Here is a 20,163-nt window from a genome sequence, read left to right as displayed (position 1 = left end):
TTTTTATTCAATTTGCAACCTGATGGAGGTCAGTATAGATGGACTAATAGACCAAGTCCCACACACTGCTAGAAGCCCAAATATTTTTTCAGAGCTAGATGCAGAAAAAAATTATTTTTAATTTGCAACCTGATGGAGGTCAGTATAGATGGACTAATAGACCAAGTCCCACACACTGCTAGAAGCCCAAATATTTTTTCAGAGCTAGATGCAGAAAAAAATTATTTTTAATTTGCAACCTGATGGAGGTCAGTATAGATGGACTAATAGACCAAGTCCCACACACTGCTAGAAGCCCAAATATTTTTTCAGAGCTAGATGCAGAAAAAAATTATTTTTAATTTGCAACCTGATGGAGGTCAGTATAGATGGACTAATAGAACAAGTCCCACACGCTGCTAGAAGCCCAAATATTTTTTCAGAGATAAATGAAGAAAAAAAATATTTTTAATTTGCAACCTGATGGAGGCAGTATAGATGGACTAATAGACCAAGTCCCACACACTGCTAGAAGCCCAAATATTTTTTCAGAGCTAGATGCAGAAAAAAATTATTTTTAATTTGCAACCTGATGGAGGTCAGTATAGATGGACTAATAGACCAAGTCCCACACACCGCTAGAAGCCCAAATATTTTTTCAGAGCTAGATGCAGAAAAAAATTATATTCAGTTTGCAACCTGATGGAGGTCAGTATAGATGGACTAATAGAATGATGCTATGCCCAAAAGATTTTACTTCACTAGGTGCAGTAAAAAAATTGGTATTCTATACACAGGTGGTATATCTTGCAACACAGATAGGCTACTCCACTGACTAACACACTCTGCAATAGGCCAAAAAGGATTAGCTTTGCTAGATTCAGCCAAATGCTGTGAAAAAAACTTGCACAGCACTGGCACAGACATGCCTGGCAAAAACTGATAGGAACTGATGTAACCTAGTCCTGAAAAGGACTCCAATTACAATTAGTCTTTACTCCCACAATCTATCTATTTAAGAGCACAGACCTGCCTGATAAAAGTCGTAGGAAATGCTGTAACCTAGTCCTTAAAAGGACTGCAATCACAACTATTCCCTACTCCCAAGCTATCTGTATATTTGTGCGAAAATTGGCTTGAAATTAACAAGGTATAGCGCACACAGCAACAGCGGTGCCGTCTAACACGCAGCTGCAGCAGTGAGAAAATGGTGGCGACGGGGAAAATGGCTTGGTCTTATAGGGCAAGGACATGTGACATACACTGCCAATCACACATGCCCTTGCTTGTGTGAAAAAAAGCACTTCGCTCCGTGTGTGCGCTGCTGATAGGCTGACAGATTGCACCTCCCCACTGCAAATGCGGGAAAGAGAAAAAAAAATGGAGATCTTCATTGTTCCTGCAGAGATCCATCCCCTGCCCCTCCCCCCGCCCCGCTGTACACTCAAACTGCGTATTAACATTAATTTTCATCATTACTGAGAAAAAATCCAGTTATGATTTTGGTGCACGAACAGTTATCGAACATAACCTCGAACAGCCGAATTTTTCTCAAATTGTTCGTGTTCGCCGACCGGCTCGAACACCGCCCAAAACAGCTCGAATTTGAGATTGGCGAACAGTTCGAGTAGAACAACGCTCATCTCTAGTATACAGACATTACAGCAGGGGATCACAGCTGCACGGTCAGACTCAGCCATTACACAGTACACAGCAGGAGCACATTTATAAGATTATCTCAGCACAGGAACATTTTTTTAACACATCCAATGGTGGAAGTTACATTTATTCTAAGATCTATTAATTGAAATGTACTTTGTTCATGGGACAACCCCTTTAGATGAGCCTAGACATAGACCTTACAGCTCACAGCTATCCTGTGCAAAGGTTTATTACCAAAAACATTTGGGGAAGACAAGTTTCAACAATGAATTCAGTCCAAATTTTCCTAGAGTCTAAAAAGATTACCTGAATCAACATGATCAAAAATGGTAGATTAGTAATTCACTTTCTAAACTTCATTTTTTTTTATTCAAATGTATTTACTTACTGTAGTTTTTTACTTATTGAAAAATTGATAGGAGTCACAAATTAAAGACGTATTACAATGCATCAAACCACTGACTAACTCAGCAACCGGGTATAAGTACAGCACTAAGGGTGATGAAGAACAAGCTTGACTTTGTGAAATATAAGTTTAAAAAGATTTTTAGCTTAAAACTGCCAATTTGGCTTTCACTTGGTATTCATATCTTCATACAGCATACTAGGCATGGTCACAGACTGTGCCAATGGGATCTGTCCAGAAATACGTGTTTTTTCTAAAAGATTAGGGCACACGCCATCGTCTGGATTTCTGCTGCCATTCATCTACTGTAGTCTCTGTATGTTGGTATTATGGGGGTTTTCTATGTTGGCATTGTGTGGGTTTTGCATGTTTGCATTACATGGCAGCTTGCCACGATATTGAAGCAAGTAAAAAGTAGAAAAAAAACTTTTTTAAAAATATTAAAAAAGCTAAAAAAAATATAAAAGTTCAAATCACCCCCCTTTCGCCCCATTCAAAATAAAACAATAAAAAAATCAAATATACACATATTTGGTATTGCCGCGTTCAGAACCGCCCGATCTATCAATATAAAAAAACAATTAATCCGATCGGTAAACGGCGTAACGAGCAAAAAAAATCAAAACTCCAGAATTACGTTTTATTGGGTTGCCGCAACATTGCAATAAAATGCAATAACAGGCGATCAAACGATCTTATCTACCCCCCAAAATGGTATCAATAAAAACATCAGCTCGGCGCACAAAAAATAAGCCATCACCCTGCCCCAGATCCCGAAAAATGGAGACGCTACGGGTCTTGGAAAATGGCGATTTTTTTTTTTTTGCTTTGCAAAGTTTGGATTTTTTTTTACCAGTTAAATAAAAAATAACCTATAAATGCTTGGTGTTTACGAACTTAAAATGACCTGGAGAATAATAATTGCAGGTCAGTTTTAGCATTCAGTGAACATGGTCAAAAAAAATCCAAAAAACAATTGTGGAATTGCACTTTTTTTGCAATTTCCCTGCTCTTGGAATTTTTTTTCCATTTTCCAGTACATGACATGGTAGAATAATGGTGTCCTTCAAATGTACAACTCGTCTCACAAAAAACAAGCCCTCACACGTCCATTTTGACAGAAAAATAAAAAAGTTATGGCACTGGGAAGAAGGGGAGCAAAAAATGAAAACGCAAAAACGGAAAAACCCAAGGTGGTGAAAGAGTTAATGGGGTTGGCAAATACAGTGACTTCTTCAATAGCCCTTCTTAAAGGGGTTGACCACTACTTTACATGTCCCTTTGATGTGAACTGACTTCCATAGATAAGTACTTCACTAAGTACTTTGCTTTGCCAAATCTTGCTATAACCTGAGCTTCTCGCCTGGTCACACGTCTCTGGCTGAGAATTTCCTGCTTCCTGTGATGTCACGCCAGATTCTCCCTCAGTTTCGGGCTCTGGAAACTAATGGGAGGGCGGTGCTTGCGGCAGGGATGGGCGGGGCTTGCTGCAGGGATGGGCGGGGCTTGCATTCAGAGACTCGGTTTCTGTGAATGCTGCCAGCTCTCCCTGCAGATCCAGCAGGGTGTATATACATTTACACTCACTGCTGCATACCCTATGTAATGTATATATACCCTGCTGTAGTCCTTTTATAATGTGAATACGTTTAGAACTCTCTCCATTAGTGATGCGCCAATGTGCTTGGATAAGGTGTTTTCCAAGCATGCTCGAGTCCTAAACGAGTATCTCCGGCATGCTCGCAAAACATGTTTGTGTCGCTGCGGCTGCATGTCTCGCAGCTGTTAGACAGCCGCAACACATGCAGAGATTGCCTGTTTGTCAGGCAATCCCTGCATGTTTTGCAGCTGTCAAAAAGTCGTGAATCATGCAGCCGCAGCAACATGAACATATTTTCTGAGCATGCCTAAGATACTCGGTTAGGACTCGAGCGTTCTCGGATAACCCCTTATTCGAGCATGTTCACGCATCATCCATTCCACATCAATGAGGGGAAGAAGGGGATAATCTTTATTGTCAGCACTGGTGTAATGGTGCTTTGTGCATTACTTTTATTCCCTGTAGTGCCTTGTACAGGAGATCATGCGGAAGCTGTGTGACTAATGGGGAGGAGTGGGACTGGTTTAGGCAGGGTTAAAGGTCTGTGCTTATTGCTGGCTTGCATTGCAAAACAAGGAATGATGGGAAATGTAGTAAGAAAAGAGAAGAAGAAGTGATTGCTATGACAACAGAGCTAGTGCCAGGACACAGGAAGAGAGGTAAAAAGGCATAAAACAACATGCGACTTGGCAGAAAAAGTATATGGGAACCTTTAGGGGCGTTATCCATAAGCATTCATGGCAAAACTAGTAACTGAGTCAGTAGTGGACAACCCCTTCAAGTGGGCTTGCAGGCACTGCTTTCAACCAAGTTCCAGAGGTTTACCCTACTGTAGGAAGTGGTATCAAAAGGATTAATTTTCTGCTCCCTATAAAGAACTGAAAAGTGATAGTTTATATGCAGTGACACCAATAATAATTATACTAATCCTGGTAAATCCTGTAGCAAATTTACCATGCACTAGTACAGACCACTGGAATGGCTCTAGGGATGCTGCAGTTCATTCTATACTGTGAGCAAGGCTGGGGGATGACACATTTCACACAGATTATTGCTTTCAGTTTTACCCTGTTCTTGGAGGAAATAGTTTTTTGTGGCCGGAATATTGTTGACTACTATGATATGCCACCTTAAAAAAAAAACATTTTTCAAATCTAATTAAATGTGTCATCATACACAGATACTAAACAATGTATTTTTATATTAAGAGGAAGTGTCTAATATAAAAAAAATAAAGTATAATACATAAAGTAAATATAATATATAATACATAAAGTATACCTTCTTCACTGTAAGGAGAGGCAGTAGCCTGCAATCACTTAGGCTTTTATATTCATAGAATTCTTGTCTTTACATTCCCCAGACTGTCATGTACCTTAGCATTGCATACTCTTTACATTATACATGTCAGTATGCTGTATATTGATTTTTACTGATCAATATTCAAGTCACAGTTATACTAGTGTAGTACTGACAAAACCACATGGGAATTCTTATAACGATACTTTTTGATGCACAGAGTTAACTTTTCTTTAGGTATCTAATGGTGCAGAGAATAGAGAATTTGAGAAATCAGTGGAGAAATTAAGGCTGATAAATAATCAATTTTACTGTATATACTAAGCCAAAGCTCTGGCATGTCTAGTTGGAGATAATGTCCTCCACACAGTATTCTCTTATGACTTGCTATTCGCACGCTATGCCATGCAGGTTTGTTGTAAACAGGAGGCCAAAACAGTCATAAATATGTTATACTTATTTATCAAAAAGCTATAAAAACAGTTCAATTTATAGTAAACATTTTCTATCCTTCAAATACTGCATTCTTTGTAAAGACCAGTAGATGGCGATATTAGGTAATGCAGCATTTTCTCCTAGCCTCAAGAACAGCGATTTAATTATTATTAGGCGTTAAGGTAGTAAACTAATGACTAATGCTATATTTAGGATTCTAAAAATAAAATGTAACAATGGTCTACCGCTTCTACTTTGCTCAAAACTATTAACTACATAAAACAGAATTGAAAAAACATATATTTAATGGCTAAACTATTTCCAAAGTAAATTGTTACAAAAAATCTGTATTCTTATACCTGAGGTTAAACAATTGTGTACAGATGCTATCAAGAATCTAATATGATGTCCTGGGGGTTTGTTTTTTCCCCACTGACTTATTTTATCTTTTAGTGGCTGCAATAAAATACTGAATTTATGTGCTTTACAGGTGTTATCAAATAAAAGGCTATGGACACTTTTAACAATGAAAAAGTTATTTTCACATGTTAGTGGTTACCTGTAGGTAATAAACGTGCATTAAGGTTTAGATTCATTCATTTATTCATTTTCCGTCCCCTAATATGCAATTTATAGCCTGATCCAATATTCAGAATTTTGTATTATCGGAGTGTCTCTTCGAGTAATATAGGCTGGATGTCAGATCTGTGTGTATGCAGGGTGATGCTACTTTCATTACCTGCCTCTTATGCTGATAACCACACAGAAAGGTTATTTATGCTGTGTGTTTTATATAAAGCGAGTCAAATAAGTATTGAATACGTCACTAATTTTCTAAGTAAATATATTTATACAGGTGCTATTGATATGAAATTCTCACCAGATGTCAGTAGCAACCCATCCAATCCACACAGGCAAAGAAATCAAACCAGCGATGTGTCCCTTGCTGTTCTGCATGCTGTCAATTTGATACAATCACTGTATTCTCTGCTGCTGATCTAGCAGTGCTCAGAATGCTGAGCCCTTTATAACTCCGCCCACATCACTGATTTGCATCTTTCTGTGTACATTGTGTACAGGCAGAATGCTGACAATCAGTGGTTGGAGAGCAGTTACATAGAACAATTGACTAGGAGAAACTAGTCCTTTAGTGATAATCTCCTGCTGATAAAACACTGATTAGAGACACGCACAGCCTTTTTATAGCCGTGACATAAACAGTAATTTAAAAAGCATGTTATACATTAACCATCATAGGAAGCAGCAAAGGATCCCATTGAGGAACATGAGCTATACATACAATTAATAACCCTGAAATATACAGTACAGACCAAAAGTTTGGACACACCTTCTCATTTAAAGATTTTTCTGTATTTTCATGACTTTGAAAATTGTACATTGACACTGAAGGCATCAAAACTATGAATTAACACATGTGGAATTATATACTTAACAAAAAAGTGTGAAACAACTGAAAATATGTCTTATATTCTAGGTTCTTCAAAGTAGCCACCTTTTGCTTTGATGACTACTTTGCACACTCTTGGCATTCTCTTGATGAGCTTCAAGAGGTAGTCACCGGAAATGGTCTTCCAACAATCTTGAAGGAGTTCCCAGAGATGCTTAGCACTTGTTGGCCCTTTTGCCTTCACTCTGTGTTCCAGCTCACCCCAAACCATCTCGATTGGGTACAGGTCTGGTGACTGTGGAGGCCAGGTCATCTGGCGTAGCACCCCATCACTCTCCCTCGTGGTCAAATAGCCCTTACACAGCCTGGAGGTGTGTTTGGGGTCATTGTCCTGTTGAAAAATAAATGATGGTCCAACTAAACGCAAACTGGATGGAATAGCATGCCGCTGCAAGATGCTGTGGTAGCCATGCTGGTTCAGTATGCCTTCAATTTTGAATAAATCCCCAACAGTGTCACCAGCAAAGCACCCCCACACCATCACACCTCCTCCTCCATGTTTCACGGTGGGAACCAAGCATGTAGAGTCCATCCGTTCACCTTTTCTGCGTCGCACAAAGACATGGTGGTTGGAACCAAAGATCTCAAATTTGGACTCATCAGACCAAAGCACAGATTTCCACTGGTCTAATGTCCATTCCTTGTGTTCTTTAGCCCAAACAAGTCTCTTCTGCTTGTTGCCTGTCCTTAGCAGTGGTTTCCTAGCAGCTATTTTACCATGAAGGCCTGCTGCACAAAGTCTCCTCTTAACAGTTGTTGAAGAGATGTGTCTGCTGCTAGAACTCTGTGTGGCATTGACCTGGTCTCTAATCTGAGCTGCTGTTAACCTGCGATTTCTGAGGCTGGTGACTCGGATAAACTTATCCTCAGAAGCAGAGGTGACTCTTGGTCTTCCTTTCCTGGGGCGGTCCTCATGTGAGCCAATTTCTTTGCAGCGCTTGATGGTTTTTGCAACTGCACTTGGGGACACTTTCAAAGTTTTCCCAATTTTTTGGACTGACTGACCTTCATTTCTTAAAGTAACGATGGCCACTCTATTTTCTTTACTTAGCTGATTTTTTCTTGCCATAATACAAATTCTAACAGTCTATTCAGTAGGACTATCAGCTGTGTAGCCACCTGACTCCTGCACAACACAACTGATGGTCCCAATCCCATTTATAAGGCAAGAGATCCCACTTATTAAACCTGACAGGGCACACCTGTGAAGTGAAAACCATTTCCGGTGACTACCTCTTGAAGCTCATCAAGAGAATGCCAAGAGTGTGCAAAGCAGTCATCAAAGCAAAAGGTGGCTACTTTGAGGAACCTAGAATGTAAGACATATTTTCAGTTGTTTCACACTTTTTTGTTAAGTATATAATCCCACATGTGTTAATTCATAGTTTTGATGCCTTCAGTGTGAATGTACAATTTTCAAAGTCATGAAAATACAGAAAAATCTTTAAATGAGAAGGTGTGTCCAAACGTTTGATCTGTACTGTATATTGATCTCAACATAGGAAGGTGGCTCCCTCTCCATTTCGCTCGGCGCCTATGCGTCATCATTGCAAGGGCCCGATGGTCATCATGGTAACCCGGGGTCGTCATGACAACCTCCAGGTCTGCCAGCTGTGGTGATCCCTTTAGACCATATCAGGAACATGATCTCAGAGGCTTCTGTCAGTGCAGCTCTGACAGGTATAATGCATTGCAATGCATTATACCAGCGATCAGAGTAATAAAAGTTAAAGTCCCATAGCGGGGCTAAGTAAAAAACTAAAAAAAAGGTTTAAAAAAATTATAAAAATATTTAAAACAAACCACAAAATAAAGACCAAAGAAAAGAAAAAAAATATACCAATAAATACAGGAGGTATATGTATGTTAAAAAAAATAAACAAAATAAGTACACATATTTTGTATTGCCGCATCCAGAATGACCTGATCTATAAAACTGTCTCACTAGTCAACCCCTTCAGTGAACACGATAAAAAAATAAATAAACTTGGCAAAAAACTATGCTTTTTCATCATACCACTAAAAAAGTGGAATAAAATGCGATTAAAAAGACGAATGTAAATAAAAATCATATCTCTTGTCCTGAAAAAAACAAGCTGCCATACAGCTCCATCAGGATAGAAATAAAAAACATATAGCTCTCAGAATACAGTGATGCAAAAACTATTTTTTATTTTTTCTTTAAAATAGTTTTTATTGTGGTACAGTGGCAAAACATAAAATAAATATAAATGTGGTATCTCTGTAATTGTACTCACCCAAAGAATGAAGCTGCCTTAACACTTTTACCACATTGTGAATGGCATACAAGAAAACCCTAAAAATAATTCCTAAATTGCTGGTTATTGAGCATCAAACAATGTTATGTGCCTGAAAATGGTATCAATAAAAATGTCAACTTGACCCACAAAAACCAAACCCTCACATGACTTTGTTGGCAGAAATATAGAAAAATTATAGCTCTCAAAATATGGTAATGTGCAAAAAAGAAGTATTTTTTAGTGTGTGATTGCAGCCAAACATAAAAAAATCTATATACCGTATTTCATGGTCCATAAGACGCACCTAGGTTTTACAGGAGGAAAATAGAAAAAAATTGAAGCAAAAAATGTTGTCATGATGCACTGTTATTGGTGGGGTTTGCTGCTGACTCTGTTATAGGGGTAATGTCCCCCAATTCTGAACTAATATCCCCCATCCTGGTATATATGCCCCTCCATCCTGGTATACATGTCCCCCTTCTTGGTATACATGGCACCTATCCCCACCCTGGTATACATGGTCCCCCTTCCCCATCCTGGTATACATGGCCCTCCATCCTGAAATATACGACCCCCTATCCTGGTATAAATGCCACCTATCCCATTCTAGTATATATGGTATCCCCCAACCCCATTCTGGTATATATGGCACCCATCCATCCCCATTCTGGTATAAATGGCACCGCCCATCCCCATCCTAATATATATGGCAGCCCCCATGCCCATCCTGGTATATATGGAACCCCCATCCCCATCCTGGTATATATGGCACCTCCATCCCCATCCTGGTATACATGGCCCCCCTCAAGCAGCACACATAAAAATAATACAGGATTTTACTCACCTTCCCTCTGCTTTAGCAGCGTTCTGTTCCTATGCCAGCAGCTGACATCAGCTTGTAAGCAGGGCACGACATCACAGACATGTGTCTTCACATGCTCAGGTCAGCTGCTGGAATTTTCACTGCTCCCCACGCCCATGGGAGTGGAGTGAATAGACCACTCAGGGGTTTCATCTGAATCATGTCATTTGGATATTTAAATGGAAAACCCAATGTAAGTGCTCAGCAGAGAGCACAGGATAAATGTGATTGATCCAAAATGTTATGCAAAATGTTCCCAATAAAAGCTTCAATTCAGTCCACAAAAAATGTAAGTCCCCACTCAGGTTTGTTATCTGTCAATGGAAGTATAGGGGCTTCCTTGTTACTGGTAGCACAAAGGCTCTGGAAAACGGCTATGGCTCCTCGTCCCTCAAAAGAAATCCAGCGAATTCTATACTGCTAAACCCAAATGTCACCCTCCCTTCTGAGCCCCACAGTGTGATTAAACCACATTTAGCGTCCACATGTTTGGGATTTCTTAGAACCTGCTTAATTTACGGGGTACATGTCTTCAGAAGCACGAGCTGGGCATAATGTACTGGGCACTAAGATGTACTGGGCATTACAATGTATAGGCACTACAATGGCAGGTTTTCAATTTTCACTCAGCAACATCCATTATTGCTTGTTTCTGTAAAACACCCCTGGAGTCAAAAATCGTCACTACACCTGTAGATAAATTCCTAGAGCTGTGTAATTTCCAAAATGGGGTCACTTGAGGAGGAATTCTGCTTTTCTGGCACTTAAAGCGCACCTGTCAGCAGGATTGTGCTTAGTAAACTACATACACTGTCAGGTGGGTGCCATTACACTGATTAACATGATACCTTGCTTGATGAAATCCATCCAGCGATTATTTTATAATCTTTATTTTCAGATCAGCCATAATGAGATGCTCATGCTCTGGGGCGGGACTTTAGGGAGGGGCTGTAACTGGTGTTCTCATTATGTATGCCTATCTCTGGCCTCTGACAGGTCACTGTGCTTTCAGTGACCAGCCTACTATTTTAAATATTGCCTGTGTAATTTCTGTTCAAAAGTGAAAATTTGCATCCTCCATTATGGCCGCTCATGCGCAGTAGCATCTTTTGGTTGCGGAGATGCTACTGCGCAAGCGCGGGCGCCATTTTGCTTAAGGAAAAAGAATTTGGGTGCAGCAATATTGCGCCGTGTGTGCGCAGTAGCATCTCTCGGCAATCGAGAAATGCTACTGCGCAAGTGCAGGCGGCGGGGACCGTATTGCTGCAGGCAATTTTTTTTTTACTCTAGAAAATGGCGCCCGAGCGTGCGCAGTTGCATCTCGGCAACCAAAAGATGCTACTGCACATGCGCGGGCCGCGGTGGCCATATTGGGGGATGTAAATTTTCACTTTTGAACAGAAATTACACAGGCAATATTTAAAACAGTAGGCAGGTCACTGACAGCACATAGATAGGCATACATAATGAGAGCACCAGCTACAGCCCCTCCATAAAGTCCAGCCCCAGAGCACATGCATATTGTTATGGCAGAACTGAAAAGAAAGATTATAAAATAATCGCTGGATGGATTTCATTAAGCAAGGTATCATATTAATCAGTATAACAGCGCCCAACTGACAGTGTATGTAGCTTACTAAGCACAATCCTGCTGACAGGTGCGCTTTAAGGGCTCTCTATATGGAGTCCGCAAACTATTCTATGCGAAAGTTTGTTCTCCAAGAGTCAAATAGCTCTCCTTCCTTCCCGAGCCTCTCCCTGTGGCTAAGCAGTACTGTACAGCCACCACATATGGGGTATTGCCACGTTCAGTAGAAATTGTGTGACGTTATGATGCCATTTTTACCCGTTTACCCTTGTGAAAATGTAAAATCTGGGGCTAAAACTATTTTTTTTGGCTAAAAATGTAATTAATTTTTTTCACTGCCCAATGATATAAAATTCCGTGATACACCCGTGGTGTCAATACGATTACTGCACCCTTAGATGAATTCATTGAGAGGTGTAGTAAAATGGGGTCACTCATGGGGGGGTTTGCTGTTCTGGTAAATCTGGGGCTCTACCAATGGGTCATGGCTCCCACAAACCATAACAGCAAAATCTGCACTACAATATTCCCTTCTGTGCTTTCCACTGTCCCTGAAAAGTATTTCCCGATTACATGTAGGTTGTTGGTGCACTCAAGAGAAATTGCACAATAAACTGTGAGGACCATTTTTTCCTATTAGCCCTTATAAAAATTAATAACTTAGGGCTAAAACAACATTTTAGTGGTAAAAAATGTAATTCTTCTTTCTTCACTGCCAAATGGTATAAAATTCTGTGAGGCACATGTGGTGTCAATATGCTCACTGCAGCCCTAGATTAATTCATTGGGGGTGTAGTTTGTAAAATGGGGTCAATTTCCATGGACCTTCCCAGCCTGTTAATATCCACTTGGGCCTCTGCCTCCTGGTTCAAGATTATTATTTTTTATTTTCTTTTATTCCATGCTATTTTAAGTCATTTCCATATTCACATTTGTTTGCAGGGCTATTGTCCTGTTCTTACCCCTATTTTGCTTCCTTTTGCAGCAGCTTAGCTCTTACTATGACCATTTTACAGCACCAAAGTTTGGGTCCCTATTGACTTATATGGGGTTCGACTCCAAGATCAAGTTTGGGTCAATTTCTGGTACCCGAACCGAACTTTAGATGAACCCAAACTTCCACGGGTCCGCTCATCTCTACTTAGTATGCATTACTACTGTTTAAGAGAGCATTAATACTTTATAAAGGGGGCAATCAGAGGTCATTATTTACTTTAATGGGGTACAATACTAAGTGTTATCTTGAGTATTGGCAACCCACACTACGCCACTGGGATGGATATCAGCATAATAGGTAATAGAAGTAATAAAAAAATTAACATAGTATAGATCAACTGTAAACTTTTCCCTAGATATATCCATGACAACAAGATTGAATATATCCACTTCAACTTCAATGACTGCATCTTTCGACCTGGAAAATGCACAATAAAGTTTAGATTACATTATTTTCTTTATACCTGTTTATATTGTTCATGACTTAAGAATGCAGCTTCAAAGAACTGCTGAACTTGTATCTTGTCTGTCTCAATAAGTCAGAATAAAGGATTGGTTTAGGAGAAAACAGAAAAAAAAAACGCAAGAGAAGTATTTTCCATTACCATGTAGGTAAGTAGACATAAGCACGACTATACCTAAAAGCTCAAAATATATGGAAACAATAAACAGGAAACCAATGCAATATTCATTATCAGTAATTGGATGCAGGCAGTACGACAGCAAAGTGCTCATTCCAGGACCATTTCGCCTCCCGAGCTTGGATATATGCCAGTGTATAAAATCAGATCCCATGGATCCAGTCATTACCTGAATAGCTGAAATTCTTGCTCAATTCATCATTGCTAGAATTGTAATGCATGAGAGGTGATCAGAGGAGAAGATCCACAATGGACATCAACAAGGACAGATTTTTCCACTATGGACTTAAAATAATTCTCATGCTTGCAAAATACCTCTTTGTGGTCACAAAAGCTCATCAACATGTGTACAAATAATCCTATCCAAAAGAGCTTATGGATCTGTATTACTAGCAATTTCTTTATGTACTATAATTTTTTTTATGAAATCACCCTTCTTTATTAGTGCTAGATATTTAGATCATAAAGCTGATAGAAATCTCTGTGGATGCCAATTCAGTAAGTAGTGTATAGAGTAGAGATGAGCAGATCAGTTCAATATGAATCAAATTATTGTCAAACCTGGAAAATTCAAACAATTTGTGATTTGATTTTGCATCCCATGATATAGCATGACCGATTGGGAGGAACAATCATAGCCTGTATAAAAGCAAAGACAGTGAATGTATCAGTGATTTTGTGGTGAATCTGAATAGTGACAGGATGTCAGACCTTAGCCATAGAGCTAGGGAGAGAAAGCCATAAAACAATGAACAAATTATATAGATAGTGTGTGTGACAGCGCAGAAGTAATGAATGAATACTATTCATTTACCCATAACCATTTGTGTTTAGGTCACTTTGACATTACTAAGGATCTGTTTGCATTGAAGAGCTTGAAAGGGGTTGCATACAGTCCTAGGAGACTGCAAAGTATTATATATACTGTATCTTTTCAGGGCATACAGAGTACTTGCGATTTGTGGCCAGTTGAGTTTTCAGAAATATTCGCTAAAGATTTTAAATTAGAATTTCATAAGATTCGCTCATCTCAACTATTGTGCACATTGGACAGTTCCTCATGTCACGGAATACAGATTACATAAATTGTACCTGTATCCTGCTGAAAAAAATGGATATTTGCTTTCCAGTAGTCTTATTGCTTGATTTTACATATCACTTTTGCTCTTAATGGGGTTGTGCATCAGTTCTCATTTCCATATTGGGCAGTGAGAGACAGTGCTAAAATGGAGACTGTTGGAACTCAGGAAGGAGCCATGCAAGCATCCTATTCTGATTAGTAGGAATGGTGCACTATATGTGACATGCAGAAGTAGTACTGTTGCTTCAAAAGCATCCAGCAACTGGTACAAATAATACAAGCACAGGAGACAGGAAGTGTTGTGCTTCAGAAGCATCCAGCAACTAGAGGGGTTAACACAGTCACAGGAGACAGGGAGCATTTTAGCAGAGCCTCAGGGGGATTGCGGGGAACTTGTTATTGTAGTCTGCTGAAGCCGAAGAGAAAGGTGGTGTGTTATCTGAATCTGACAGAAGGCAGCTGAACAGGATTCAGATCAGGAGAGAAACTAAACATCGGTCAGATAAACTCCCTGAACTAACAGTGCAGAGTATTATTGGGCAGGAAGATAAGGACTGGAAGGAATTGTGTCACAGGGATCATCTCCCTCATCAAACCCTCCCGCATCTCCATGCAGGATAAAGAATGCTGTGCACTATTGTGTCCTTGTGAGGGAAAAGCCTGTGGTTGTGTATGCATAGAAGTGTGCTGCTAAGAGATCTAATCTATGCTGAATTATGCTACTAAAGAGACCGTAATACTGTGCCTTGTGAAGAAACTACTGTATTGTTACTGGAGCCGGTAGCGCAAGAAACTTAGACTACTGTAATGAAGATTGTTGCTGTAATATTCCTGGATTGCACTGGCCATGTTTCAGATTAAATTCCACTGTTAAACTGTTAAAAAAGATTCTTGTCAGATGTGTCTGGTCAATAGTTGAATCTATTGTGTGCCTGTAAGAAGCTGCAGCCTATGGTCACCCTGAGTAAAGGTTCCCCCAGAATTCCAAAGAATTCATGAAACCGGTCTCGCCCTATCTGAACCTAGTGGCGTGCATGTAACATATAGCTGACAGGGGTCCACTATGTGCCACGACAAATGTCCTATTCATGCTGTGGCATCTCTCGCATGAAAAGTGGAAATGAGAGCTGCTGCACAACCTCTTTAAGTAGTTAATATATTTATTAGTGGACTGCCAACAATGCAACAAAATGGTTCCAATGTAAAGGCTTGATGTTAAAGGGAATCTGTCAGTAGGATCAATCCTCCTAATCTGTCTATAGGGGCATGTACAGTACAGACCAAAAGTTTGGAGACACCTTCTTATCTAAAGATTTTTCTGTATTTTCATGACTATGAAAATTGTACATTCACACTGAAGGCATCAAAACTATGAATTAACACATGTGGAATTATATACTTAACAAAAAAGTGTGAAACAACTGAAAATATGTCTTATATTCTAGGTTCTTCAAAGTAGCCACCTTTTGCTTTGATGACTGCTTTGCACACCCTTGGCATTCTCTTGATGAGCTTCAAGAGGTAGTCACCGGAAATGGTCTTCCAACAATCTTGAAGGAGTTCCCAGAGATGTTTAGCACTTGTTGGCCCTTTTGCCTTCACTCTGCGGTCCAGCTCACCCCAAACCATCTCAATTGGGTTCAGGTCTGTGGAGGCCAGGTCATCTGGCGTAGCACCCCATCACTCTCGTTCTGGGTCAAATAGCCCTTACACAGCCTGAAGGTGTGTTTGGGGTCATTGTCCTGTTGAAAAATAAATGATGGTCCAACTAAACGCAAACCGGATGGAATAGCATGCTACTGCAAGATGCTGTGGTAGCCATGCTGGTTCAGTATGCCTTCAATTTTGAATAAATCCCCAACAGTGTCACCAGCAAAGCACCCCCACACCATCACACCTCCTCCTCCATGCTTCACGGTGGGAACCAGGCATGTAGAGTCCATCCGTTCACCTTTTCTGCATCGCACAAAGACACGGTGATTGGAACCAAAGATCTCAAATTTGGACTCATCAGACCAAAGCACAGATTTCCACTGGTCTAATGTCCATTCCTTGTGTTCTTTAGCCCAAACAAGTCTCTTCTGCTTGTTGCCTGTCCTTAGCAGTGGTTTCCTAGCAGCTATTTTACCATGAAGGCCTGCTACACAAAGTCTCCTCTTGACAGTTGTTGTAGAGATGTGTCTGCTGCTAGAACTCTGTGTGGCATTGACCTGGTCTCTAATCTGAGCTGCTGTTAACCTGCGATTTCTGAGGCTAGTGACTCGGATAAACTTATACTCAGAAGCAGAGATGACTCTTGGTCTTCCTTTCCTGGGGTGGTCCTCATGTGAGCCAGTTTCTTTGTAGCGCTTGATGGTTTTTGCAACTGCACTCGGGACACTTTCAAAGTTTTCCCAATTTTTCAGACTAACTGACCTTCATTTCTTAAAGTAATGATGGCCACTCATTTATCTTTACTTAGCTGCTTTTTTCGTGCCAAAATACAAATTCTAACAGTCTATTCAGTAGGACTATCAGCTGTGTATCCACCTGACTTCTGCACAACACAACTGATGGTCCCAATCCCATTTATAAGACAAGAAATCCACTTATTAAACCTGACAGGGCACACCTGTGAAGTGAAAACCATTTCTGGTGACTACCTCTTGAAGCTCATCAAGAGAATGCCAAGAGTGTGCAAAGCAGTCATCAAAGCAAAAGGTGGCTACTTTGAAGAACCTAGAATATAAGACATATTTTCAGTTGTTTCACACTTTTTTGTTAAGTATATAATTCCACATGTGTTAATTCATAGTTTTGATGCCTTCAGTGTGAATGTACAATTTTCATAGTCATGAAAATACAGAAAAATCTTTAAATGAGAAGGTGTGTCCAAACTTTTGGTCTGTACTGTATGTCATAGGAAGCTGAATAAAATGATACCTTGATATCTGACATCGGATGTCTCATTACAGAACAATCTGCATTTTTCTTCATATGTAAATGAGCTGTTAAGATCTATGGGCCGGACACTGATCTCCATGAGAATTTACCTCCAGAGCTTATTTTAAACGAAAGGGGGTGTTAGCAGTGTTAAACACGTAGATCAAGAGAGCAGACTGTCAGTCATTATATGTCTCGCACTGGTAATGCATTTAATATAAGCTTTGGAGACAGATTGTCAGGGAGGTATATGTCCGTCTCATAGATCTTAGCAGCTCATTTACATAAAAGAAAAATGTGGTATAAAGATATTATTTTATTCAGCTTCCTCTGACCTACATGCCCATATAGAGGGTTAGGAATGGTTCATCCTACTGACAGATTTTCTTTAAATTCTAACATTTCGGAAATATTTGATTATCTATTTATATCATTCTGATGATCTTTTAATATTTATCTTTGTTCCTTTGATAATATGACAACAAGTTAAACTTTGCCTGAAAAATGCTCCTTAATACTGATTATTCTTGACATTAGCCAAAGGCGCAGGTTAACAAGAGCGATATTAGTCTAATGCTCACAAAAGCTCGACTCCTAGCTAAACATTAAGACATGTAAATCTTATCTTTTCATTCCCTAGGGTTCTGCAATACAAGACCAGTTTGTTGAGGCTTAACATGATAAATAAATGTGAAAATGTCTCTGACTGATCTTTGTCTCAATAAAGTAATTTCCATAATATTTAAAAGCATAACTTTCTTTCCTTATACTACCATGAGAGGCTGAATTTGTAAATGTCAATTAGGCTAGCCCAAGTGAGAAGCGCTGAAGCATGGATCTCTGGCACGCTGAGCAGCGGAGGGCAGCACATTACATTGCACTGTTGATTTCCTATGTGCAAATCCGGATAACCATCCTGCACACAGAGGGCAGCAAAGTCTCACTTTAATGACCATGATTTTGCAAAATGATTCTGTCTGGTCGCATAAATGTATTTTTTTTCTGAGCATTCCGTTCTCTGTAGAAATAATGTGCACGCCATTTTCAACTGCAGTGTGTTCTGTCTCCTAGTTTCCATAGCAATGATCATTTATGTATGAAAGGAATTCATTATCTCCCATAGCAGCTCCCGTACAACAGGCAGTTGCAAGAGACTTTAGCTCTTCATCATAGGTCACATTATGGAGGCCAGTCTACATATCTCACAGTGGTGAAACATTTCACAGGATCATAGCAGTCAGTCACACAGAGTCCCTTGTGAACCTGCTTTATGCAGTGCATGCCAGCAGCACACACTGTAAAATGGCCCGTCTTACATTGGGGTCAATCATATAATCAGATTCACAAGCTACGTATGTGGCAACACTGTGATGGACAGAAAACTATTTTAAAATGTAGCATAACAATAAAAATACAAAGGAACCACTAACAAAACTGATGTTAAAGCACCACTCCAGCCTTTTTTTTAAATTGTATTGTTAGAGTGGTGTCACTAATCTAAGTACCCTGCCCCTAGTATTATACTTAACAGCCACCATCTTCATCTGTTATGGGCGCCGCTCCGGTCGTTTTCTGCAGGTTGTGACTTGCTGGATCGCTCCAGTGGTTGGTGGGCGGACAGGAAGTCACTTCTCAATGTAAGTCTATGAGATTCAGAACGAGGCCAGACTCTGAGACTTCTATCGAGAGCTTGTGACCGTTGCCTCTGACTTCCAGTCTGTCAGAAGTTGTGGTCACAAAATGGTGGGTCGGGTCTAGAGCGGCACTGGGAACAGCTGAAGACAGCAGCTGGTAAGTATAATACTAAGGGCATGGGCTTACATTAGTGCCACCACTCCAGCTCTGAAATAAAAAAAATGTTGGAGTGGTGCTTTAATAATTTTACACAAGAGTTTGCAACTTTAGGTGTTTATTCCAGAATTCTGACATAAAATGCCTTTAAAGTTTCTTTTTTTGCACAATGAGGAGTTGTGCAAAAGCATTTGACTTTTGATGTTTGTATGCCAGCCCCAGACGGTTCTGGCAAAATGGGTGGAGGATGGGTAGGATTACTCATGACTAATTCCACTCATATAATTCAAGAAAATTTGCACCACTTTAGTGGCATAAATTTCTCCAGAAATGTACTCCTGTCCTTGACATGAGGCAGTGCTGGAGCAGTAGGGAATAATGTATGGCTAATTTTAGTCTTTTAACTAATAAAATGCTTATAAAATAAAATAAAAAATCTTGAAAACCTGTTTACATTTTGACATTGACAGCAAATTTTGACATTGAGTTTTAAAGAAAATTTTCAGAAGTGTTTAATTGTTTAAAACTAGAACTATCCCTATGATTGCACATGACCAGCAGTGGTGTGATTTATCTACTTATTCATCACAATATGCATGTAGTCATGCGTATAGTGTCTTTCACCTATTTATCTTCCCCATGCACATTTGTTCTGCAGATATCTGTAATATCACATGGCAACTTAACCTGTTATAATTCTGTTTTCTCAGTTTGACCTCCAATGGATGTTAATTCATTGTGATCCTCTGAGACCGGAGAGAGAGTCCTGCACCGAGCTGGAAGCCCAAAGATCGGTAAGTGGATATGGATAGTGACCTGCTGAAAATACTTCCTCCTCAAGTATATAACTATGCAAAGTGCTCTCTATTTGGAAGATACAATGAACAGCAGTGAAATTTCTTCGAGATGATGGTCTAGATCAGTGGTCCTCCCATCCAAGGTAGCCAGAAAATATATTTGCCATATCTAAATTGATATATACTTTTTAACCCTTTTCCATTCTGTGGGGTATTTTTATTTTAAATTTAGAGGGGTTTTGTAGTTCCTGCAAAATGAAGTAAAGGTATGCCATGGTTATAGAGCTGTGCCCAAACCATCAGTTGCAAGTGCCGACTGTATTTCACAACTTTCACCTCACTTTAAAGAAGTTGTCCATTACTTTATATTATTCC

At 39.7% G+C, this 20,163-nt stretch overlaps 1 protein-coding gene across 1 annotated transcript in view; it reads left to right on the top strand.

Annotated features, from left to right (window-relative positions):
- Positions 1-20,163, top strand: part of COL9A1 (collagen type IX alpha 1 chain) — a 196,829-nt gene that overhangs the window by 51,982 nt on the left and 124,684 nt on the right. The window contains exon 6 of the mRNA XM_073675505.1: positions 19,702-19,785. Coding sequence (XP_073531606.1) covers positions 19,702-19,785 — 84 coding nt within the window. The remainder of the gene's footprint in view (positions 1-19,701; positions 19,786-20,163) is intronic.

Source organism: Phyllobates terribilis, unplaced genomic scaffold (assembly GCF_046119375.1).
Source record: "Phyllobates terribilis strain yellow unplaced genomic scaffold, ASM4611937v1 Scaffold_3__8_contigs__length_932513732, whole genome shotgun sequence".
In the NCBI taxonomy this organism is placed as follows: domain Eukaryota; kingdom Metazoa; phylum Chordata; class Amphibia; order Anura; family Dendrobatidae; genus Phyllobates; species Phyllobates terribilis.
The sequence above is the reverse complement of the archived record's forward strand: the minus strand, read 5'-3'. Positions and strand labels throughout refer to the sequence as shown.